At 40.5% G+C, this 26887-nt stretch overlaps 1 protein-coding gene across 1 annotated transcript in view; it reads right to left on the bottom strand.

Annotated features, from left to right (window-relative positions):
• Slc4a4 (solute carrier family 4 member 4) overlaps nucleotides 1–26565 on the bottom strand; it is a 385548-nt gene extending 358983 nt beyond the window's left edge. The window contains 2 exon segments of the mRNA XM_076938759.1: nucleotides 18170–18230; nucleotides 26376–26565. Of these exon segments, the coding sequence (XP_076794874.1) occupies nucleotides 18170–18183 (14 nt within the window). The 5' untranslated portion in view covers nucleotides 18184–18230; nucleotides 26376–26565.
• Between the last annotated feature and the right edge of the window lie 322 nt (nucleotides 26566–26887).

The following is a 26887-nucleotide window of genomic DNA, read 5'->3' as shown; positions in this document are numbered from 1 at the left end:
TTTCTCTGTCTTGCATGTACAGTAATCTACACAGGAATGTGGTGCATGCTATACTTATCGTAGATGGCAAAAAGCAGCAGAAGCTATGATTTGCAGATTACTTAGGGTCTATCAATGCTAGCTGTAAAAGAAACACTATCGAGAAAATTCTAGCGCAGCAGAGCTGATAAAGTGACCCTGAAAGCTCTTGCTGGCTTTCACCTGGTACTACACAATGCCAGGATGCTGTTATCAATGCCTTAAGACATCTGCACTGTCTCTGTCTATCCCTCTGCATCGGGAAGAGTATAAGCTACCTTTGCCCTGGCTATATTTAAAACACTTAGACAAAAGCATTAAGCACTATCCAAGGAGTGGTATCTGTCCAGCCAAAGCTGCAAGTATGAAAACCAACTCAGGGGCCTGCTTCCATTGCCATCAGAATAGACAGCTTTGGGAAATGTAAAAATAATTTTGCAGCTTCCTTTTAGCTGAGACTCACCGTCAGCTGAAACACATTTTAGAAGCCCCCCCCCCCGTCGACATGTGTCTGGAGAAGGGGTGGATTAATAATAGCTTACATTTCTATAGAGCTTTTTTATCCCCAAGGATCCTAAAACAAGGGAAACAGGCTGAGTCTTTTCTCCTTGTTTAAAGGAAGAACCCGAGTGAATTTCAAAGCAGTCTCAAACACTACAACTAATTGCAAAGAAATTTACTTTTGTAAAGTGTCAGGACATAATTATTATTTTTTTTAAACTTAAATAGTATTCGCGTCGTTCCTAGGAGCTCACAAAGAAGTACCACCATCACAGTTCACAAGCCTATCATCTCTTTCCAACAAAGACAGTTGCAGTGCCAGAAGATTTAGAGACATCGCGGGTGAAAAGATTAAAAATAATAATAATAATTAACAGTGCACAGGGAGCTCCATCTGGAGCATTTGATAACACAGTGAGAGATAGATACAGATGGGAAAAGGTGGGCGGCATGGGTAGAATTCGTCCTGATCCCATGGGCTTAGGACCCTAACCATGCTAGATTAGTGTAGGCTTTGATTCTTTCTGCTCCCTGCTATTCATACAGAGCAAACCAGGCCAGAGCCATCACATCTTACCAGTGTCCAGTGTCCACACAGACTCTGGATCAGGTATTACCTTGCCTGGCATTATGACGTGGTTAGTAATACATCTAGCGGTGTTTGGTAATCCTAGATTAATACATTTCATTCTCTAAAGCACAGATTCTTTCTCATCCTTCACCCAAGTAATTTGCATACACTTCCACATAGTAATTCCAGGCACAATGCAGCTTATTCTGAGCCTCATCCTCTGATTGGCAGCTAATTAGAACCCTGAGATGCTGGCAGGTGTTGAGATGGTAACAGCACACTCAATGGCTTTGTGACCCGCTGTGTAAGTCACACAGCCACTGAGAATCTCTTGCCTTTAGAATGAGTAGCTCCTTAATCCTAGAGGCTTCCTGAACAAGGAGGACCTCTGCTGTTAAAAGGGAACCACCATCTTTGGAGAGAAAAAGCAAGCAGAAAGATACTTAAAAATAAACAGGATTCTTTCTGTTGATTTGTTTCCTTTTTATAGAAGGGGCAAGATAGCAGGGTGCAGGCAGATGGCCCTCATCCCTCCAGCATTCCTAGCAAACATGGGCTTATGATGAACAAGGCTAAAAGCAAGTGGGTAAGAAGTTTGCAAAAGGGAATGTGTCCATTGTTCAGTGACTCTGAGGAGTGTCATTCTCTCTCTTTAGTGTCATAGCCTAAGATGCTAGTGTAGAACACACACATCATATTCATCAAGGAATGGCATTTCCAGCATGCACTCTGTAAGGGGAGAATGTTCGTCCACTGTGTCACCAAGGGAGAAAATCCTGTCTCTGCGTCTGCCTCCCATACCCTCCTCCAAGGCTTTCTGTGAACTCCTAAGATAACTCCCTCAACCTGATTTTTCTCCAAAAAAGGTATTGATTGCCCAAAAATTCATAGAAGATCCCATATCCTCATAGGCTTGGGCTCAGTGGGGGTATACAAAAGTATCAAAGAGGACTTTGGTTTTGAGAAATTGTAAAATTAATATGTATATTATGTATAAAAGGAATAGTACAGTGAAGAAGATGAATACACTAAAAAATGATCTCCCTTAGAACCAAGAGCACATCAGTAGTAAGCAAATGGATTCCGAGTGTTCATTTGACAAAATAAGAGACCATTGAAGAGTGTAGAGGTCAGAGAGTCTGATGAACAGAGCCCTGGAGGTGGAGAGAACTGAGCAGACCAGAAGAGAGAGCATTCCAATGCAGAAACTGGACAAAAGAAAATAGCAAAGATGTGTTTGAAGGATTGGAAATAATTCAGACCGGCTGAAGAGACATGGTCCTTTAGGGTCTCACTCAAGCGCTGTTGAACCATGAAGGTGTTGTCACATATGTCACATGTAAAAATAATAGAATGTGGAAGTGGGACAGAAACAAAGTTTTTAGCTTTGAGAAAATCTTACAGGTATCAGATATCCACAAACCTGCATCCACATATCCGAATATCCACATCTGAATATCAGCCCCCACACACCCATATCTGCACCCACATCCACATACCTACATCTGCATCCACATCAACATATCTGCATCCACATCCTCATATCCGCATCTGCATCCTCATATCCACATCCTTATATCCGCATCTGTATCCCTATATCTGCATCCTCATATCAGCATCCACATCCACATATCCACATCCACATATCTACATCCAAATCCACATCAACAAATCTTCATCCACATCTGCATCCTCATATCCACATCCTCATATCCACATCTGCATCCTCATATCTGCATCCACATCCACATATCCACATCCACATCCTCATATCCGCATCTGCATCCACATATCTGCATCTGCATCCACATCAGCAGCATCTACATCTACATTAAATCTACATCTACATCTACACATACACATATATATGCATATACATATAATGTATGTAACAGCAACTAATGAAAAAAGAGGCCATGAATTTGAGAGTAAGGAAGAGTATGTGGAAGGATTGAGAGATAACAAAGAGAAGAGTGAAGTGATGTAATCTCAAAAAGTTAATATTTTTAATCACAAATGAAGGATTTGGTTCTGCTTGAAAGGCTCCCCACCAACACATTTTAACTAAACCATGTTATCATCATGTGAATTAGAATTTATCATCATCCCTGTGCTTATAAGGCACAAACCTGTTACAATACTACAACCAATGGCTGTGGGTGCGTGTATTCCAATATCTTGAGATAAGGTCTGACATGTCTAGATAAAATAACAAAGAAAACAGCCACCACCAGATTAAAATAAACAAAGTATGTTCCTATGTCAGAATCCCTACACATATTTATTAGCAAGTCAAAATTCATTAGTAAGTCATAATATTAATTACATTAGACAATTATGTAGATCACTACGGCAACATCATTTTTAATACACTTGAATTTTCTCATATCACTAACTCCTATTAGTTTGAGAAGAATTTAAGTTTGCACTTGCATGATAAAATATAACTATCTCAAAAGTATTATATATAGAAAAATATAAAGGTATTTTCCAGAACATGACAATAATTCTAAAAGCCTGAATAATATTACTAGTAGCAAATTATTTTCAATAATAAAAAACAAATTTTGATCAGTTATGATGAATAATGAGTTATCTTTCAATCTTTAAAAATATTCAAAACAATTGTCATATAAAAAGATGATCAAAGAAGATGCAGCTAAGAATACTTGAAAATGACATTGGCTTACAAAATTATTACTTTCCAACTCATTGTTTATAAAATTCCTTGATTTTTCTAAAGTAACCGTGAGCTAGAGAGATGGATTAGTGACTAAAGACACTTGCCGCCAAGCCTAACTACCTGAGTTCCATCTCTAGAATGTGCATGGTGGAAGGAGAGAACCAACTCCCACAAGGTGTATTACTCCACACGTGCACTGTGGCACGCATATGCATATACACACGTATTCACACACACACAAATAAGCGTAAAACATAACTGACATATTATGATTTCTTTTCTCATGGTAACTAAAAATGTTGTTCAGATTTTGCACATTCAACTTTATAATTTTTTTCTCTTAAATAGTGCTTCATCTCAGGTTCAAGAATCACGAAACCCGAATCTGTCCACTAAAGCTTCTAAATATTCTGCTAATTCAGTGCCCTGACATTATCCTGAAGACCCAAATACAATATACACTTATAGTAAAAATCTATTGTTAAATAAAACACTGAATGCATGTTTTAGGTGGTCCTGTCAGTAATTTTGAATCATTTTGGCAAAATTTCTGTTAGCTCTGATGACTTTCATTGATGTTGCTATGCAATATGGCTCAAAATGTAATTATGGTAAGTATATACAGTTGGAGTTGTTGTTTTAGTAACTTTGGAGTTACTATTTGTGGTAGTTTGAATATTTGGCATCCATAGTCCCATGTATTTGAATGCTTGGCCATAGAGTGTGGCACTAGCAGGAGGTGTAGCTTTACTGGAGTAGGTGTCGCTTAGTTGAAAAAAGTGTGTCACCGTAGAGGCGGACTTGGAAGTCCCTATGTTCAAGTTATACCCAGTGTGGCACACAGTCTCCTGCTGCTGTCTGTGGATCAAGATGTAGAACTCTCAGCTCTTTCTCCAGCACCGTGTCTGCCTGGATGCCACCATGTTTCCCGCCATGTTGATACTGGACTAAACCTCTGAAACTGTAAGCCAGCCCCAATGAAATGTTTTCCTTTATTAGAGTTGCTGTAGCCATGATGTCTCTTCACCGCAATGAAACCCAAATTAAGGCATTATTCTTCTGTTCTTTCTTCATGAAATATTTTTAAGCTGTCTGCCCACACCAGAAACCATATAATCAGTAAATCCATAACCAAAGCTGAGCGTGGCTCACATGTCCAACCCCAGTACCCAGAAGGCTGAGGTAGAAGGAACATTATGAGTTCCAGACCAGCCTGGGCTACTTAGGAACCTGTCTCAGTAACGAAAAGAATCAGGGCTACAGAGATGGCTCAGCAGTTAGACAACTATGCTGTTCTTGCAGAGGACCAAGATTCAGTTCACAGAGCCCTCCCTCACCAGAAGGCTCAGAATGACCCGACCCATGACTCTTTTAACAAAGAAGTGGTTGGGGGAGTAGAGAGGAGGAGACAAGACAGGAAGGGAGGGGAAGGGAGAGGAAGAGAGGAAGGAAGAGTAAAGGAGAGGAAGGAAGAGGAAGGGAGAGGAAGGGAAGCCACTAAAAGATTTTTGACCAAAGGAGAGCCATCAAGGCTATATCTAAGGGAAAGGAATGTAGCAGGGCCAGCTGAGATGCTCTCTGAAGTTAAGAGGTAGAAAAATGAGTTAGAAGGCCAGTCCAATGATGCTGAGTGAGGGGATATGAATAAAATTCATAGTTTAAAAATGAGGAGGAAAAAGGAGGAACCAGAGCCACAGATCTGACAACAAAGAAGGTGTGGGATTTGAAGGATCCCACCTTTTACAGCTTCCTTTACAGCGGGCCATTGAGAGTGTGGGACTGGGAATACGCGTCGGTACACCCGATTACCAGGCTGAGTGTGTCTGCTGGGAAAACAGGGAGCTGAAGTGTCACAACCTGCCAAATGAACATACTAGAGAAATGTAAGCTGTGCGCACAAACGTATGCGATTCGGCTGACTAATGAAAATAAGAAACCGCCAGAAGCAGAGTCTGTGCAGTCAGTCAGGAGGGTGCAGCAAACTAGACACAGTGGAAAGGTCTCACTCCGCTCCTCGTGGATGCATTCCGTCAGAAATTCCCAGTCTTTAGAATCCACAGTTGATAATAAATTCAGATGAGTAAAATAAGAAGTCCTCAGTGAACAAGACCATTCTTGTTTATAGACCAGAAGGGTGAAATTCAAAACTGAGAATCAAAACCACTTCATGCTATTAAAATGTATATGGTATTAAACTACTTTTCAACACTGAAGCATTTTACTTTAATTAATCTTTTTTAATATTAGAACAATACTTTGTGTTAAATATTAAATAAAATCTCTAACCTGGCTATTTGGCCTCTGATCCTTCTCCCTGCAATAATGCTTCAATAATTCAATAGTAACATAAAAGTCTTTTTTTAAAAAAAAATGGTTACATTTTTCACTTGACATTTAATTGTATTTCTTCCTTATAGAGTAAGAAACAGCTAATACTCTGTGTCTTATCAACCCCTCCCTACCCCATCAGAAAGAGGTATATCCAATGCTACATTGTAGCTTGCCTGCGTGTGCCTGTGTGTGTGTGTGTGTGTGTGTGTGTGTGTGTGTGTGTGTGTGTGTGCATGTGCAGTAGTCCACTGTGTCAGGAGAATGCAAGCTAGTTGTTAGACAACTATTATTAAAAATTGAACAAACTTTCAACAGAAAAAGTAATTAAAATGAGGACAGTTCCTTTATTTCCTTAAGACACTTCCTCTCTGTTATTAGATATTGCTATTACCTGTGTTCTTGGTTCACTTATGTTCACTGTATGTGCATGGCAGAAGTGTTACCTGACGCCCCGTCACTGGGCCTATGTTCCCAGCTCTATTCAGGGATGTTGGTAGTCTGGTGAAGGACTTAGTGGGAATATTGCCTTACAAAAATCAGCAAAAACCAAAATCCACACTTGACTGACTTTCTGGCTTATTAATTTTATAGACTTCAGAGAGAGAGAGAGAGAGAGAGAGAGAGAGAGAGAGGGGGGGGGTATGGTGTATGAGAGAGAAAGACAGAGAGAGAGGAAACTTGAATAGTTTAAATAATTAAAACTTAAAATGTGTCATGTATGTACCCTTTAAACTGCAAATAGTACAAAATATAATGACATATTTCCCCATTGTTATCAAACATATTCATTTCAGCAAAGAATTTGTTCATTTCCTTAGTGAATACGTAGGATACTTCTCCATTCCTCGTCTTGGTGTTATTTCCTGAGGTAAACAAAAATGCAAATAACATTTAAATCAGAAATGTCTTCATTTGTCAGCTATAGCCATTAGCTGTGTAGATTTCAGAAAAATCAGAAAACATTATGTTAGGATACATTACTATGAAATTTACAATAAAAATGTCTGTTTTTTATTACTTGTAAATTATAGGCTATATATCCTCTTATGGGTTACATATAAAAAGTATAATTAATATGTACATATAGAAAGATCACTTTTTTAAACTTTCACTAGTATATAATTGTTTTATTAAATTAAACAGTATTTGCATAATACAAACATACAAATATTTAAGTGAGTTTTTTTGAATAGCACTTTATCTTGTTTATCTTGGTGTCATTAATTACCTTTGTTCTTTAGAGTCTTTATCATATAACTCTCCATTTCATCATTGGTTAAGGCAACTGTGGAGTCATCACAGAATACATAGAGAAATAACTTTCTTCTTGCTCACTGTGTCGTCTTACAAAATTTGGGTTGATTACGTGCTCGGCTGATGCTGAAGCAGTTTTTATGGGACTGTGTGTGTGTGTGTGTGTGTGTGTGTGTGTGTATGTGTGTCTGTCTGTGTGTCTGTCTGTGTGTCTGTGTGTGTACATGTTTGTGTGTGTCTGTGTGTGTGTCTGTGTGTGTGTCTTTGTGTGTGTGTCTGTGTGTGTGTGTGTGTGTGTGTGTGTGTGTGTGTAACCCTAACAATGGGGAGGCAGGCAGACAGAGGACGCTCCTCAGGGCTTGTGGGCCAGATAGCTTAGCTGAATTGTCAATCTCTAGGTTCAGTGAGAGACTCTGTCTCAAAAAAAAAAGGAATAGAGAGTAATCACAAACAACACCCAACTCTTCCTGCCTTTCATACATATGCTCACATACATGCACATGGACCCTATGTGCGTATACACACACACAAAACTAAACTGATTACCCTTGGTGATTTTTTTATATGTGTCTGCAAGATCATGCTGTATGCCTTAAGTAATCATGATAAAATGTATTTTCCTAATGAAAAAAATTTTTTATAAAACAACTGTGAGTGACAAGACACAACTGTCACAGCAAAGAACCTCTCCCCCCCAACTTCCTTACCACGGAACAACAGTCAATAAGAAACGTATTGATTATTTATAATAAGTCACGTGGAGGCAAATTCTGCATCAGCTCTCCAGTCCTGCACAGATTGCCAGTGTGTCTCACGTTGTTAGGTCTACTTCCATTACAGATCCTGGGGTTAGGCATCTCATTTTTGTGTGACATTTTTCCTTGAGCACATAAATTTGATCTGATAATAAAGTGTGCCTATGCCCTTTGTAGAAGGAGTTATTACAGAATGGCGTCTTACACAGTTGGCCTGCAATCCCTGTGCCAAGGCAGAGACTGAGGCAGAAAGAGCTGAAGGCCAGACTAACACAGAGGTCCATTTCTTAAAGGTTAATAGACATACACTTGTTATTATCTACTAGAATTCTAATAGTATCAATTATTCAGGAGTAGAACCATGTCATTCCAGAGACCAATCCAACCATTTCCCTTTGGTACAAAAAAAAAAAAAAAAAAAAAAAAAAAATGCTTGTCAACCACTAACTAACGCAGTGACTCTCGCTCGCTCCCTGACCCAGGGACAATCTTTCACCGTACCGTAGGTTTCTGTGAGTTCTCTATTAATGTACAAATCTACTGCAATTAGACATTGAAAGGGAGCAGAGTCCAATGGAAAGTGTACAAGGAAGCGGGGCAGAATGTAATTGAATTATCAGAGTTGGAAGGTGTCCAGAGCTCCACCTGCCATAAAGAAAGTACCCTGGGAGTTTTAATGACCACAAGTGGTCAGGACTCTGGTTTTATAGTTTGTCCAATTAATTTCCAAGCATGTCTTCTGCTACAGCATTAGGTAAAGGAGCTGGGGAATCCTTTCTGCTAATAAAGAACCTGGGGACTTATACCAGTTTCCCAGAGGACTTTTCAAGGTACACAGACATGTGTGCACGATCACATAAACATACACTTAATAAAAAGTACTTCCATCACAGGCAACAGGACACAGCCATTCTTTTCCATAAAATTCAGGTGAGACTATCTCTACAGTCCAAGTCAATTTCAGATTGAAAACTGCTGGATTCTGGAAAGATTATAGCATATGTCTCTGCCTTTATTGTGGTCAAGTGTAGAATGTACACTTGTTTTGTGCATGTCCACTGCTCTCTGGAGGAATTCACCCTCATAAGTATAGATCAGGTTTTCTTTCAGAGCCTTGAGGTGAAACTTCAAAGTGAAATTTCAGTATAAAAATTTCCATTTCTCATATTTTCTATTAATCAACTTCTGCTTCCTTCAATTAATGCTCTCTTTAAAGTAAGGACCATGGTCACTAACATCATAAAAATAAAGTCTGAGAAGTTACTATTTCTGTGTATTTTCTTTCGTGGTTAAGAACACTTGCTGCTCTTCCAGAGTCAGTTCCAGGCACGCATGTCGGGTGGCTGGGACCTTCCTGCAACTCCAGCTGATGCCTCTTACTCTCTAGGTAGTTCCATTCATGTGCACATATTCATAAGCAAATAGACACTCACTCACACACACACACACACACACACACACACACACACAGTACAAGTTAAAGCCTTTTCTGTTTGAAAGCCCAGCTCTATGGCACCTAGGCATCACTGCACAAAACAAATGCCTCAATATTATATCTGAAGCTTCAGACATTTCCAGAGTGACGTTCATATTGATTCAATCACAGTGACTGGGTATGGGATTCAGGTGTTTGAAGTTTAGTAAACCCTGAAAGTCTTTTTTTTAAATCAAAACTTTGGCCACCTTTGGAGACAACAACATGTGATTGTGTAGAAACCTTTATTGGAACATCGTATATAATCTACATACTGTCTTTCTCCCATTACTGCATTTATTTTCTTTCCTGAATAGCTTCTATTTTAGGTACTATCATCACAATCATCACATTTAATTTCTTTTTCTTTCAGGAACTATCGTGTAAAATTACTTTGGGATCTTATTAAAATTGAAGCTAATTAACCTGACCATATTTATTTTCACACTCAGATAAAGTGAGTAATTCATGAGGGACGTAAAACTTCAGACACAAGGGAAGTTAAGATGCCTATGACGCAGATAGAGGCGTTAGAAAAAGATGATTGGACAATTTCAAACTAACTGCTACGTTTTCCTGTTACTGTAGCTGATCTCCCAACATAATGCTTTGTTTTTAATTAGGGGGAAAGGAGCAGTTTGAAGATATTACAGAAATCTGGTCCAATAGCAGCCAGGGTGGAAGGAGACGGCTTCATCTTGCTGATGCAATTGAGGATTTTATTCATCTGTAAAATGAGATGCTTGCAGAGTGAGATCTCTCAACTCCCTTCTTGCTCAGAACTGCCAACAGTTAGTGAATGTTAAGAAATTTACTTCTGATGAATGTGCAAAATTAGCAGGCACCAGCTACCCTCAGACTCTGATTCTCAGAGGAGAATCATGTGACTTAAAAAGAAGAGTGTTGTTTCTGGGCCAAATCAGGTAAAGAGTTGCCCAGATTTCTCCCAGTAATGAAGGGTTTCTAGGTTACAGATCTGTCAGTGCTAAAAACTGCGTAGTCCAAGGCAATCTAGGGTGATTAGACTCCCTGAAGACACCCTGTAGAAGCCCTGTAGACGCCCTGCAGATGCCCTGTAGACGCCCTGTAGACACCCTGTAGACACCCTGTAGACGCCCTGTAGACACCCTGTAGACACCCTGAAGACGCACTATAGAAAGAGCCTGAGTTTGTAAGATATAAATGAAGATTTTAATGTTGTAAACACAGTTTATATCTGACACACTGAGAGATAATCTAGAATTTCCAGATTTAGATCACACCGATGAGACATAAAAAGTTACTTCTAAACTTATATGTGTATTTATGTGTGTGTGCGCTCGTGTGTGTGTGTGTGTGTGTGTGTGTGTGTGTGTGTGTTACTGGGGACCAAGATCAAGGTGTTGCACATGGTAGGCAAGAATGTTTCCACTGAACTACATCTTCAGCCCATTTATATGTTTAGTTTAGTTTAGTCTCTCACATAGGGCCTCACTAGTTACCCAGCTGGCCCTGAACTCATGCTGTAGCCCAGACAGGCTTTTAACCCATAATTCCCCTGCCTTAGTCTCCCTAATAGTTTGTTACCTCTGCTATCAAGTCCAGATACTTCCAAAGCTCGAAGTATTCCAGTCATGGTCAGGAGATACACTACAGTCTTAAAATAAGAGAATCGCTCCTTTCAGGTCAGGAGTGAGTTCAACAGTGGACCCAGGAGCACTTGGGAAGGAATGTAGAGAGACACCTTCATTAGAAAGGAACCTGAACGGGGGCATTATGGGGCATTATTGTACAAAGCACTGAATAACAACAGTCCTTCAAACCGAAAAGCCTATCAGGAAGACAATTACAGTAAAAGAATCTAGCATCTCCCAAACAGAGCCAAATACATGCAACTAAATCCAGTTGACTTTTTCATCAGTACACATGATTTTACATAGCAATTACACATAGTACCTAGCTTCCTGGTCCGTATTTAAGATCCTCATACACATCTGCTCCATGGACTTAAACATGAACAAGAATTCGATCAGGGTTCTTCTAAAGTTTCATAAGATTTTGTCTTAAGGTTAACATGAAGGATGCTAGGACGCTTAAAGCACATTGTGGTGAGGATTCCGGGAAGTTGAGGGTTAAGAAGCAACAGTATCATTTCTCTCCTAAATGGCAGTTGCTGTCCAAGGTTGTAACAAAGCTGGAGTGTCAGCATGTTAAGGTCTGCAACTTCCAGAACTGGGTGATAAACTGATTAATTCTGACCAATCCCAGCCCTACCTCACCTTCTCACACCCATTCCTAGCAAGCAGCTCTGCTTGTGTTCCTAGAGGCAAGGTCCTCTAAGTACCAGAAATCTGATCTCAAGCTTCTGATCTCAAAAGCCTAGCAAACAGGTGGCCATTGTACCTGCCTTCATTGTAGAGAGCTTCCACCTCTCTGGAGGGCTTCCCGATGGTCTGAAGAAGGGCTGGGATGTCCCTGCTCCCTCCCCGCCCTCGGTTGACCACTTAGACATTAATAAACTATATCTGTGGTGAAAAGAATATTGCTGTGGCAATCAGTCTTTCATCTTGTATCTGTGATGGGAAGTACCAGATGTGACAACCAGTCTTGTCAACTTGATTTGTTTTATTTCCCAGGGTCTTAGACTTAAAGAGGTTTCCTTGAATTTTAGAAGAGACTTTAGACTTTGGAGTTTTGAACAGTGTTTGGGCATTTAAAGATTATGGGGACGTGTGAAAGAGTAGATTGTCATAATTTAAAAGTGATATATTAAGATGTGTTGATAAGGGTTGGGCTTGTGACAGTCAATCTTGATTATCAACTTAACATGATTACAAGCCTAGGGAATCAACCTCAGGGAGTGTCTGTTGGGGTACTTCCAAGGAAGTGTCACTGACGTAGACAGACCCTCCTTGGGGCTGAATGACACAGTGCATGGACTGGGATCACTAGCATTTATCTCTCTCCGCTTCCTGGTAGCAGATGCCCTGTGACTGTCTACTCCATGCTCCTGCCACTGTCCCATTGCCATCCCTGCTTTCATGAACTACACCCTCAAACCATAAGTTAAAATAAACCCTCCTACCAAAGGTTGCTTTGTCTCTGCAAAAGAAATTAAGTAAGCAATAAAATCATCGAACATGCCTATGGGAGGGGTGGGTTGGACGAGGCCTGAAGGACAACTCAGATTGACCCTGAGCACAGAGATAGCCTATGTTGCCCGTGGTGCATGCCTTTAACAAGAGCACTTAGAAGGCAGACAGGAGAATCATGAGTTCAAGGCCAGCCTGGTTCTACACAACAAGTTTGAAGCCCTATTAAGCAATAAAGCTAGACTCCATCTTATGTATATTTTTTTTAAGTAAAATAAAAAATAAAATAAAAGCAGCAGATTCAGGAGAATGAAAAAAACTGATTTCCATTTTTTTTTTTAGAGATACCACAGTATTAACTAAAACATCCATATTTCAACAAGAGCAACAACAAAACACAAAGCACACAAAGAAACAGGAAAACATGCTCTGTACAAAGGCAAAATAATAAAAGCTGTTCATTAGAAGTGCACAAGGACAAATCTGACGGGAGTAGTTTTAAAGGTTGTTTTAGGGTGGAAGGTGTAGCTCGGTGGTAGACTATTGGCAGACTGTTTCTCCTCAGAAATCCAGTATATTGTGGCTGGGGAGATGCTCAGTGGGTAAAAATTCTACACAAGCCTGGTGACCTGAGTTCAGTGCCCACAGCCCCCACAAAAGCCAGATGCATGCAGTATCTGTAATCCCGGGGCTCCTACACCAAGTCAACAGAGTTATCCCAAAGGTATCAGGCCAAAGCCCGGGGTGCACTGCAGCAGAAAGAACAAGAGAGACCCTGCCTCAACAAGGCAGAAAGGAAGACTGACTCAAACAAGTTGTTCTGCAATTTCCAAGTGTGCACTGTGGTGCATATGCACATGTACACACACACACACAGAGGCACTCTCAGATGCACGCACACTGGGGAGTAGAGAAGAAAGACAAAAATAAAACAAAATTTAAAATAAACTTGGTAAACCAATAGGTAGGAGGCGAATAAAGTTCTAAACGAAAAATAAGTGTTCACTAAAAGTTCAGCATGTGGTCAACTGTTCTGCAAGTGTAAGGAATAAAACTACAATACCACCAAGCAAAAGGTGAGGTTGCTAGTCACCCCCAAGAACAGCCCTGCAAAATAATGTTAAGAAGCATGTCAGGTTGAAATAAAAGGGCATTAGGAAATAACTCTAACCCACACAAAGAGATAATGACCTTAATAAAGATAGTTCATGGCAACTATAAAAGCTAGTATCATTTTAACTTGAGTTACAATATATCTTCTGTTCTATATAATAAGCTAATTCTTTTTTTAAAAAAATAGCAATTGTTTGTGGTTATATAGCCACAGTTCATAAAAGTATAATGTTTGTGACATCAACAAATATAAAGAATAGAGAAAAACAGTAAGGAGCAGGTTTGTAAGCTATTGATTTATGGTGGTATAAATTCAAATCAGTATTGTAGCTTTAAAATGTTTAACTATGCAAATAACCTAAACATCAAAAGGAGGCAGAAACCCAGGAAAACCCTACAGCGTATATAGAAGACAATAGCAAAATGATAACTGATTCCTTTATGTACATGCGGATTAAGTTAAATTAAATCCAGTCCAAAGACAGAGTTTGGCAGAAAAACCTTTTGTTTGCATGCTGTCTATAAGAAACTCTGCGTATATACAAAGATCCCAACATACCTATTGCATGCAAATAGTAACCAAAAAGAAAATAAAGAGAAGACATCAGAAAGAAGACGCAGGCTGAAGACTAGCAACCTGAAGTCTATCTTGAGGCTCCACATACTGGACTGAGAACCAACTCCTGCATGTAGTGCACACTCACAAGCACACATGTACATGTGCACACATGTGCATATGTGAGCACACACACACAAATAGTCTCTAAAATGAATGGCTATATTAATGTCAGACAACACTGATCTGAAGTCTGTGAAAGATTTTAATGGATATAGAGTCTGGTTTTTGATGGTCAAGAGAATTCTAAGACAGTGATCACTGCACAACAATATAAATTTATTTAACAACATCATATTATGCACTTAAAATGGTTAAGATGTCAAATTTCATGGTATGTATGGTTTTTAGAATAAAAATGTGAAATAAAAGAAACATATATTCGATTTATTCATTGTCTAATAAAAAAAGGACAGCATGCGGTGGTGAGTATGTTTGCAGAGACTCTAAGTTTTTTCTGTTCTGATTTACTAAAAGCCTCAATGACAAAAGTCCGTCCCTAAAACCAGTAGACTCACCGGGCGGTGGTGGCGCACACCTTTGATCCCAGCACCCGGGAGGCAGAGGCAGGTGGATCTCTGAGTTCCAGGCCAGCCTGGTCTACAGAGCGAGTTCTGGAAGGGACAAAGCTACACAGAGAAACCCTGTCTCAAAATAACAGAAAAGAAGGAAGAAAGGAAGGAAGGAGGAAATTCTGATCCTAAGTTTCTTTAAAATGTTGATGTTTTGTTCATCATGGATTTGTTGGTGTTTGGTGTTGCTGGTGTTGATGATGTTGGTGGTGGTGATGTTGTTGGTGTTGATGCTGTTGTTGCTGACTTTCTTTCGTCACTAGCATACCAGCCACTTGTCTTCTCTTTGTGGACTGTCCTCAGCCATCTTTGTGTCTCTTCTGCTCTTTGTGAGGGCAAGGCCAGCATTTTCCAGGGTTCTGTCTCTGGTCTTCTCTGTGCCCACATTTCATCCACACCCTCTTGGTTGCTTCTCCTGCAAACTGCTTCCTCCTCACCTCACCCACCGGTCAGTAAAGGCACAACAGTCCCCTAATCTAACCCGGTCCTCTGTTCCTACAGGTCACTTGCCTATTCCAGCAACACATTTTCAGAAAACTGTTCTTTAATTCCAGTGAAGTACTTTACTGTGCCAAAATTTAAATACATGAATTCATAAAAAGCCATCACCTTGCCTTCCTAATGCCTGTCTTGTAGCCTATGATACAGGAAGAAAAAGCTACAAGAATCTTCCAAGACCTTCTCATCTTCTACTTTCCCCTCCAGTCACTCAAATATGCCAGAAAGTCTCAATTTTACAGTCTCAAGAAAGCCATTCTGTTACATGGACTATTTCCTTAAGTCACCTCAACTTTCTACTCTGTATTTATACACACTCGGTATACATGAGCATAGACCACAGAGCCCTTCTCTGGCTTCTTGATTGTATTAAGCTTCCCTGGCAACTGTAAAATTCGATGTCATCTTTTCTTCTAAAGCTTTTGTATGAATTATTATAGCTACTCACGCTGGTTTTTATTTTATCTCCCATACTAGATGAGGACGAGAGATAGCTTTGTTTTATTCTCTGTTATATATTCAGCCATAATGTGGTGCCTAGGACTCCCCAGACCCTACTAAGTAATTGAATAAAGAAGGGCCGTCAGTGAACTTCAAACACCATCCAAAGTCTACACAGTCAATGGACAATTGAGCCAATAAACAAAAGGCAGCAGACACAGGTTTCTCATGTCCAGCCATGACTAGGAAGCAGCAAATTTGCAAGTCCCACCTTTTCTTAATCCTGGAGTCATCTCTTTTGCAAAATAGCCCTGTGCTGCTTGTGTAACCGGCAGAGAACAGTCCGTTTGTTGGCTTGGCTATCCCAGGGCCTCTGGGCATCTTGGCAGACCCCGCAGAGCCATCTGGCCGTCAGCATCTTCCCCCCTGAAGCTCATTTCTGCTCTTCTGTGATCAAGCACTCTACCATTGATCTTTTCCAGGATGTGAGCTTGTACCTGCTGTTTGCTGGCTCCTGTATCTCATCAAAGAGTAAGTACCAAATGGCTCTGCAACCCCGTGTAGAAATGGTTTGAGTCTTCCAAATTCCAAAAGTACACCATAAAGATTTGGGAAGCCCTTTTCAACAGAAGTGCACAGCATTCTGAAATGACTGTGCTCTTACAATAAGTTCAAAACAGCACATGGGATCATACTAGACAACAGTTGAGGAGGAAACCGCCTAAATCCCTGTTAAACAATAATCACTACGTAACTTTCATCCTGATGACATTTGTGGCTATATATACAAAACAAGGGTCAACAGAATAATGCTAATTAATGCCGAGGAACTTCACTGAAGACTTCTGGGGGGCAGGGATGACCTGACTTGAGAAAATGAGGACTCCTACAACAACTGTACACCAGCATTAGCACAGAGCAGTCAGCTTCTCGTCATCACTAATAGAATAACAGATGATGTAAATTTACTATGCAAATAAGATAAAAAATAAAACAAGACTCAAGGATGCTGTTAACCACACCGTGTATGGTTAATAACCCACTAGCATGGAGGAATCTGCAATATTCCAGTGTATCCTCTAACCACAAATCTTTACATACACTAAGAACACCCAGAAAGTTAAGAGGCAGGCTAGGAGATTAACATCATCTACAAAACTATAAAACAGCCTCAGATACCATAGCATTGAAGAACTGAATATGAACCTCCATGAAAATCCCTTTCTGCATCGTAATAACCATGTGCCATGTTTATAATGTGATGCCCAAAATAGATGCGAGTGCTGCTTAATGTCTGGGAAAGAATCTGGGCATGCTAACCCCACACCACACACGATCTTACAACTAGCACATATACTTTTCCAACCTGCTCTTCCTAGAGTCTTTTCCTCTAACCTTAAATATGTGAAGCGGCGTGCGTAGATGTGAGCCACGTGAGAAATCCTGTTAATACAGGATTTGATACCTCAACTCCCTGCAAATGGTGAAGGGAAGAATTCCCACCACATCTCATGATTCTTTGCTCCACTCTCATCTTTCCTTGTCATATCTCTGGATTTTTTTTTCTTACAACCAAAAATCTACTAGAAAAATTTGTGTTCTAAAAAAATACAAAGAGAGATACATTTTAAATCTTTTTTTTCCACAGAGTTACCAGCCCCTGTGTTTTTTTTTTTTTTTTTTTTTTGTTTTTTTGTTTTTTTTTTTTTTTTTTTTTTGGACCAGTCTGGCTAATAATTTGGTGCCAGCACCAACTGCTGGCTAGATCATCTAGTCAGCAGGACGGGGCTCGCTGTTCCCTTGCTTGTGTGATTTTGGTTTTGAACATTTAAAATTGCCAACAATCCCAAATGGTGTCTCATTACTCCTCTCCAATTCGTTTCTATTTAAAGATAAAAACTATCATATTTGGACTAAATTTCGATAAGATGCACAGGGGACAAACCACTATAAGACCAAATAGGTGTCTCTGCTCATAATGAATGGAACAAGGATTTTTTTTTTTTTTACACCGAACCTCAAAAGACACAAACACGTCTGTCCATAATCGTCGTCAGAAACCCTGCATGACTTACCGAGTACCCAGCACCATCACAGAGCAACTCAGGGAATTTAAATGAGCAAGCTCACACTGACAGGGCTGGCGAGTTCTGAACCAGGGTAGAACACTCGCCTTGGAAAACAAAAGCTGCATCTGTTCCTACCTGCTTAAGGTTTAAACCTTTAGGTAAAGACAAAGGGGGTTGCATTGCAGATGACTGTCTTACTCACAATAGGTCAAGCATCTGTGCTCAGGTTTGGAGCCAGCGGAGGTCACAAAACAACTGGGTGTCTGTGAAAAGAAAGATAATTGTGTGATATACTTCAAACAACATAAGGGTCATTCAGTGGTAAATTGATACCGGTGACTCTTAAATCCACTCTTCCCCCCTCCTGCCGCTCCCAGACTTTAGGCTTAGATTCTTCCACTGCTTTTGTTGCTGATGTACACATTCCCATTAACTAGAAAGAGATCTAAAAATCAAGGATTTCAGCTTGACGTAGTGGCACATACCTTAAACCCCAGCACTCGGCAGAGGCACAAGGATCTCTGTGAGTTTGAAGCCAACCTGGTCTACATATTTGAGTCCAGGATAGACCCTGTCTGTCTACATAGTGAGACCCTGTCACAGTACTTTTAATCAATTAAAGTATTTTTTGTTATCATTTTAATTTTTTACTTAGCATACAAAGTACTGGGTTTAATTGTGACATTTGCACATATGGCGATCATTATACTTTGTTATTAACTTACTCCCCCCACATACCCGCATCCCCAAACCCCTTTTTATACATCTCCGTCTCCTTCATCTGATTGCAAATGGTCTGTTATCTCCCCTTGCTCTCCTTCTCCTTCCTGTACGAGTGTACCTTCCTCTCTTTTCTACTTTTATATGCATGTATGTATATATGTTTGTGTGTGTACACATATATAAACTAAAATTTAGATTCTGCACGAAGAAAAATTTGTTGACTTTCAGAATAAAAGATTTCTTGCTTTAAAAAAAAAGGATGGGAAATTTGTCTTGTAAAGCTCTCCTTGTGAAAGTCTATCACATTCTTGCAGTCCTCAAACTTAGAAGGCAGAGATAGGAGGATTGGGAGTTCAAAGCTAGGCTTGGCTACAGGCTAGCCTTGGTCTTTGAAAGATTCTGTCTCAAAAGAAAAAAGTTTATAAATGTCTCTACTAATCTAGTATTGGGATTTTAACTGTATAAATACAAATAACCATTTTTCACATTTGTCAAAATGAAAGTTTTACTATAAGAAGATATACATATACACAGATATGTGTGTGTGTGTGTATATATACACATGTATATGTATATATATTACTGAAATATAAAAATACAAATTGGCTGAAATCCATCAACCATGAGGATTTTAACTCTGTAAAAACAATTGGTACTTAAAATAAGGCTTTGGTTAGAAATTGTATCTGGAATATCTTTGCCAGAACTCCAGTTAATGCTTATAGTATCCTGTATCCCTTAATAAAAGTTTCTCTTGCCGGGCTGGGTTGTTCCATATACAGGCCACTAGTGGTCCTCAAAGACACGATAGCTGTTATGCAAGCACAGTTTAAAAAAAAGAAAAGAAAGTTTGTGTTGCCTAGTTTTATTACAGATATTATTATATTTAGGAGAAGCAAGTCTACATATTGTATATAAATATAGGAATAAACAAAAGATAGTATTATTAGAAGAGATATGCCGTGTGTTCCTATGAAAATCCAGAATACTCAGAGAACAGCAGTATGAGCTGGCCGCAGCCTCTCTGCTGGCTACAGAGAATTTGGATTTTCCCCAGACAGCCCCCTCAGTTCATTCGTAGGATTACTGCTTTCAGAAGCTTTGAGAATCTTTCCACCATGGGAACAGTCAGTCTGTTGTGTGGATTCCCTCATTTTCGGCATCCTCGCTTCTTCCTGTATCTCTGGCTCCGATTATCCCAGAAACTATTTTGTCTTAGCAGAGTCATTCAAAGTGAATTATCTCCACCTCTTGCTATTTTTCTCAAGCTTGGGGGGGTGGGGGGGGGGTAAAGCCACTCTGAGGAGATTCCACTGTAAGTCCTATTGCTCTATACACATCCCTAGCAGTTTACAAACATCGTCTCTTTCAGTAGCATCTATGACTGTCTAATACTCTCAAATAAAGCATGAAACAGTTTATACAAGAATAAAAATGAAGTCACTAAATCCCTCAAGCTACAAAGCCCTCCTAACCCAACTGACCCCTCTGCTCACTTTATCTGTGCACATAAATTTCTATTTGCTAAAGAGTCTTTCATCTGGGGGAACTTTTTATTTGTCTGTCTGTCTATATTTTTGAGATAGGGTATCTCTATGCAGCTTTGACTGACTTAGGGTTTGCCAAAGGCCTTGAACTCACAGAGATCCTATTGCCTCTGCCTCTTAAGTGGTGGGATTAAAGAAACTCACCACCATGCCCAACTAAGTATTTGAGGATACTTTAAATAAATACCCATGAAGGCCTCACATCCATTAATACAGTCATATGAATAGACTGATTTAAATTGTATTGAATATCAGGGAAATTATTTAAGTCGTTCTTACAGTCTATATTTCAGGGTAATTTTTTATAGCTTATTATTAATGATATTTTTAGAAGATGCTAAATAATGCAGAATGTAGAATTCCCTTGAATTAATACAGATGTCTCAGCACTTCAAAAAGTCCAAGTGGACTGTGAACAGGAATTCGATATTTTCCAGAAGTCCCCTCCCTTGTCTTCTGCAACACACACAGGAGTGGAAGGTCACTGGAGACAGAGGTACTTCCATGTGCAGGAATGTGCCTTCCACTAAGCTAATAACTATTTGTCATAACAAAGATGCTTTCCATACGTCTGGCATTGCAAGATAAGGCTTCCACAATTATTTCACTTAGCACTCAGAATGACTATAAACTATCTGAAAAAAAACTTGATACTCAGAGTTTTTATTTAAAAATGTTTATACTGTATATTTTGATCATTCCCCCATCCCCAGGAACTCAGGGTTATTTTAAGGCTTAGAGAGAAATTTCTATAGCTGGTAAAAAGCAGTAGGTTCAAGTTCTTACTGCCTCATACCCTTGCTGTCCCTAAATGCTACATCTTTCTCAATCCAGTTTTTAAGATCTTATCTTCAGTCATTTATTTCAGAGCCCATAGCTGTGACCTCTGTCTCCTCAACTGCTGTGGCTTTTAATTCAAGTATTAATTCTTTCCCTTCAACACCCGAGCCAAAGACTGGAACCCCGGGGTAATCAGGATCAGTTATTAATAATAAAATCTTTAAGAGATAATAGAGCAAAGGTTTAAAGAGAACTTAAAGTATCTATTTGGCATATCATTGAAAATGGATATATTTATTGAGGTATAGTCTTTTCTTAAATCTCTGGTATGTGAGGTGTGTGTGTATGAGCAGAAGAGCACGCCACAGTACACGTGTGCCACAGAGCACATGTAGAGATCATGAGACAACTCCGTGTGCTTTGTTTTTTATCCTTGCTTGAGACTGGGTCTTTGCTGGTGTACATTGCGAGGCTGGCTGAGCTGGGAGCTTTGGAGCCTCTCCTGACTCTACCTCCCATCTTGCTGTAGGAACACTGGGGCTATAGATGCTGGTACTGTATCTGACTTTCCATGAGGTTCCAGGGGCCCAAAATCAAGTTCTCATGTTTGAACAGCAAGTGCTGTATCCACTGAGCCATGCCCCATGTCAAATACAGTTGTTATAGTAGTTATACATGAATGAATTACACTTACTATATAAACATTAAAAAACTTAAGTGTGAATGGAAAAATAACATTGGAATGTGTTATATAGCAAAAGATACCATGCTTGTAAGATTTAAATACATAGAATAATGGAGATAATAATATTGATATACCCACTCACATAAACCATATTAAAGTACTGATTGGTAGGGGAAAGTCTATGTTAAGTCTATATTAAGTCATTATTTATAGGGTAATTGAAGAGCTATGGTTCATCTCTGCTCCTCCCTGTTCCAGAGACAGCTGCATCTTCCCATGCAAGACCAGCCTCATCCTGTAAACAAAATGGTGAAGGTCGGTGTGAAAGGATTTGCTCATATTGGATGCCTGGTTACCAGGGCTGCCTTCTGCTCTGCATCTGGCCAAGTGGAGATTGTTGCTAACAACGACCACTTCATTGACTTCAACTACATGGTCTACATGTTCCAGTATGACTCCACCCATGGCAGCTTCAACGGCACAGTCAAGGCTGAGAATAAGAAGCTTGTCATCAACGGGAAGCCCATCACCATCTTCCAGGAGCGAGATCCCACTAACATCAGATGGGATAATGCTGATGCTGAGTATGTCATGGAGTCTACTGGCATCTTCACCACCAAGGAAAAGGCTGGGGCCCACTTGAAGGGTGGGGCCAAAAGGGTCATCATCTCCACCCCTTCTGCCAATGCTCCCATGTTTGTGATGAGTGTGAACCATGAGAAATATGACAATTCACTCAAGATTGTCAGCAATGCATCCTGCACCACCAACTGCTTAACCCCCACGCCCCACCCCCAGCCAAGGTCATCCATGACAACTTTGGCACTGTGGAAGGACTCATGACCATGGTCCATGCCATCACTGCCACTCAGAAGACTGTGGATGGCCCCTCTGGAAAGCTGTGCCATGATAGCCATGGGCCTGCCCAGAACATCATTCCTGCATCTAGTGGTGCTGCCAAGGCTGTGGGCAAAGTCATCCCAGAGCTGAACGGGAAGCTCACTGGCATGGCCTTCCATGTTCCTACCCTCAATATATCCATTGTGGATCTGACATGCTGCCTGGAGAAATCTACCAAATATGATGACATCAAGAAGATGGTGAAGCAGGCATCTGAGGGCCCACTAAAAGGCATCCTGGGCTACACTGAAGACCAGGTTGTCACCTGCAACTTCAACAGTACCTCTCAATCTTCCATCTTTGATGCTGGGGCTGGCATTGCTCTCAATGAAAACTTTGTGAAGCTCATTTCCTGGTATGACAATAAATACGGCTACAGCAACAAGGGGGTGGACCTCATGGCTTCCATGGCCTCCAAGGAGTAAGGACTCCAAGGACACTAAGAGCGAGAGAGAGGCCCTCGGTTGCTGAGGAGTCCCTGCACCCAACACTGAGCATCTTCCTCACAATTTCCTTCCCAGACCCCATAATAACAGGAGGGGCCTAGGGAGCCCTCCCTGCTCTCTTGAATGTCATCAATAAAGTTCGATGCACCCCCAAAAAAGAGTTATGGCTCTAATAGTAGACAAGGGCATTGACTATGTGGTAATATATTAATTTTAACCTATTTGAAATGGCCTGGAGAGACAGTGCAGTGGTTAAAAGCACTAGCTGCTCTTGCAGAAAACCTGGGTTCAGTTCTCAGCACCCACGCAGTTGCTCATGGCCATCTATAACTCCAGTTCCAGGAGATTCAACCCCCTCTTCTGACCTTCATGGGCACCAAGCACACATGCTGAGTGTACACATAACTCAGGCAAAACATTCAACACCTAAAATAAAATCAATCAATCTTAAAAAAAAATAAAAACACTAAGGAAAGACATCAAAAAAGTTTCCCTTTGTTTATTATAGGTAGTACTTATGTGGCATTAGTCACTGGCATTTCTTGAATGGTTAAAGTGGTTTTCTTTCAACACAGTTTTCTGATGTTTAGTGGAGATAAATGATACATACATTCATGCATGTGTGCGCACACACACACACAGAAAAGGCTGGCAGAAGACTCACCACTGACCACTGCCATTGTGAGGTTGGTGCAGTTTGGTGGCTGTTGTCAGCAGTGTAGTTAGGAAGAATGAGATATCAAAGGAATGATGAGACAAAGCAGACGGTGAAGGGAGCCATTTACAAATAAAGTGTTTGAAGTTTGAACTGTGACAACCAGCTGTGAGTGTCAAGCACCTTGGCTAAGTTGGAACTGAATGATAAATAGACCCAAGTTAAGAGAATAAGAGGACATATGTCCCTGCATCCCAGCTACCGAATATAATCTATTAGAATAGATTGAAATTCCTTGAACAGATCATCCTGAGAAAATCATTAAATCTACCCTCAATTAGATCTCACATATATGTGGTTTTATCTGATTAACTGGAGAAATGCCAAATAAGCAACACATAAAGAGAAACAACAACATTTATCCAAGGGAGCAAGGAACCCAATATAGTAAGTTTGGAAAAAGGATCTAAGAGTTAGAAAGGCAGTAAAGTTTGTAGCTGGGCATCCTGATAGTATGTTTGAGCTCAAGTGTATATAAACTACAGATGTCTCACAACTTAGAACATTTAGTACAGAGGCCTTCAAACTACTCAACTACTTCAAACTACAGAAACACTGTTGTTTTCAAATGCAAAACTGGCCCATATGTTAGTAGGGATTCCAAATGAGTGAATCTGAGTTTTCTAGACTTAAGGGATTGCAAGATCCGGATTCTGACAGGATCAGGTCCAGCCACTAATTCAAGCCACAGCTAAAAGCCAAGAGCAACAAACTTTACTCAGAAGCAGCAGCCTCATTATGTGCTTTAAGGCTAACAAATCCTGTTCTCAGACCCTCTTTGTCATCAGAAGCTAGAACAAAAAAGCATGGCAGGACCCCCAGACAAAGGTATTAAATTAACAGGCTGGCAAGCCAAGGACGGGTAAGATTCTACACAAAGCCTTACCAACCTAAGACAGAAATGGATTGTTTTTGATAATGCATATTCCATGATGGGTAAAAAAGGCATTCTTGACAGGCTCAATCTTGTTAATGAAATAAAAAAGGGGGAGAGGTGGAGAGCCTTTTGGGCTGCTTGGCAAGAAGCTGACATGGGCCAAGGACAAGAAAATGGGCTGCCTGGCAGGAATATGACATTGGCCAAGGACAAGGAAGTAGGCTTCAAGCAGGAATCTGACATTAGACTAGAACAAAGAAGTAATTTCGGGTAGGAATTTAAATCATAGGCTACAACAAAGAAGTAATCTCTCAAGCAGGAATCTAAATATTAGGCTAGAACAAAGAAGTCATTTCAGGCAGGAATATAAATTTTAGGCTAGAACAAGGTAATAGGCTTCAGACATGAAAATGACCTTAGGCTAGAACAGGGAAGTAGGCTCAGATACTTTGGTCATCCTGATAAGCCCTTAGAAATAGTGATCACGGGAGTGTTCACGTAACTGGGTTTAATGCCTTGCTTTTTCTTTGACTATTTGTGTTTACTGTCTTGCTTGTTCCTTGACTATTTGCATCTATTGTATTGCTTGACCCTCAACCTAGAACTGACCTCAATACATGCATGTAATCAAAATGGTATAAAAGCATAAAGGAAGATGGGGTGTAGGATGGGGGTTCTAGGGAGGGGAAATGGGGAAGAGGATGACATCTGTACAGTAACTAAATAAAATATCCAGTAAAAAAAAATTTAAAAAAAAGGAAGCATGGCAGACTGGGGTGCCTGGAACAGGAGCCGAAGCAGGGCAGCTGAGGAGGTGGTGGGGAAAATCCAGCACCCATGCAGCAGCAGCAGCTTTCCTCAGAAATCTGCAACTGCAGAGTTGGCAGCTGTGGCCACTGGGCTTGGGAAGGACAAGCGGTGAGCTGTCTCATAGGCCCTGCACAGATGAACAAAAGCAATTTGTTCTCTTAACAGCAGAGCTAGGGAGATGCTAGCGTGTTTGTGCTCTCAGGGTTGGGGAGGATGAGATACTCAAATCATGGCAGTTTGGTCCTGTGAACAAGGGTATTGGGGAAAGACTTCAAACTTCAAAGTTAAAGAACACATAATAGAATAAACACACATTTGGATTATATTATTTTCTCAACATATCTACATCCATCTAAGATATAGAATCCTAGAGGGCTTTTAGTTAAGAAAGGAACAGAGAAGGTGTTTCAAGAAGCTGCAAGTGGATTCATGATCACTTATGAATACTCTGTGATGACAAACTCTTTAATTATAACCAATGAAAAGTGTGACATACTCCAGCCTGGAGTTTTAAGAGGAACTTTGTGATGTAACCAGAATTTTATTCTGCAGATAAAAAGTATAAAAGGAGGGTGCAGACTGCTCAAAGAAGGAACTACTAAGCTTATAAACTCAGGTGAGACCAGGAGGAGCTGGGCAATGACATCACCGTTTGACCCCAGATTTGGCTTTAATTCTCCAACTGGTCCCACTGATCACCTATATCCATTAGTGCAAGCAATTCCCAACTCATTTGAATATGCAAAGACAAAATAATCAAATGAGAATGGTAGCCTGAGGGGGACCATCCTTTTGAGGTACTGCTGGGAATTGTCTGGCAACACCTGTCCGGATCTGAGGATACTGAAAATACCCTCTTACATAGCCCTACATCAGGAAGCACTCAGTAACCAGGTCCTGGAAGCCACAGGTGCACCTCACTTACCTAGTGTCTTGTCCATATCAGGAATCATGCTGTCTTCCCTGAGAACGCCCCCTCTGGCTGAAGAACTCCCATCAGCTGACCTCTAGAAGAGCAGCCAAGGAAGAGAACAAGCTGACCTTCTGTCTCAGCACTGCCTCCTGACAAAGGCATAGGGAATGCATGGGTTGTCTTACTGAGTCATGCACACGTATAAACATGTAAGCCTCACTGGTGAAGGACCACATGGGGACCAGGAAAGACGCATGCAGGCTGCACTGCTGCTGTCAAGGTAACGGCTATCTTTGATTCCTGGCAACAGGATCCTGTGGGGCCTGCCCTCAGAGACATTGAGGGATTAGCCAGACTCTCCGGCTGGGGAGGTCACTGCCTTCCAAAGGGCTAGTCAATACGTTTGTCGCTCCAGAGAGGGGTGTTGCTGGCAGCCTTCAGCAGATCGTCAGCACTTTTTACTGTGAATGACACAGCCCCATAGTCCTTAACGTTTCCTCTCTTCCTGCTTCCAGTAAATGCTT

This window comes from Arvicanthis niloticus, chromosome 7 (genome assembly GCF_011762505.2).
Source record: "Arvicanthis niloticus isolate mArvNil1 chromosome 7, mArvNil1.pat.X, whole genome shotgun sequence".
Taxonomy (NCBI): Eukaryota; Metazoa; Chordata; class Mammalia; order Rodentia; family Muridae; genus Arvicanthis; species Arvicanthis niloticus.
The sequence above is the reverse complement of the archived record's forward strand: the minus strand, read 5'-3'. Positions and strand labels throughout refer to the sequence as shown.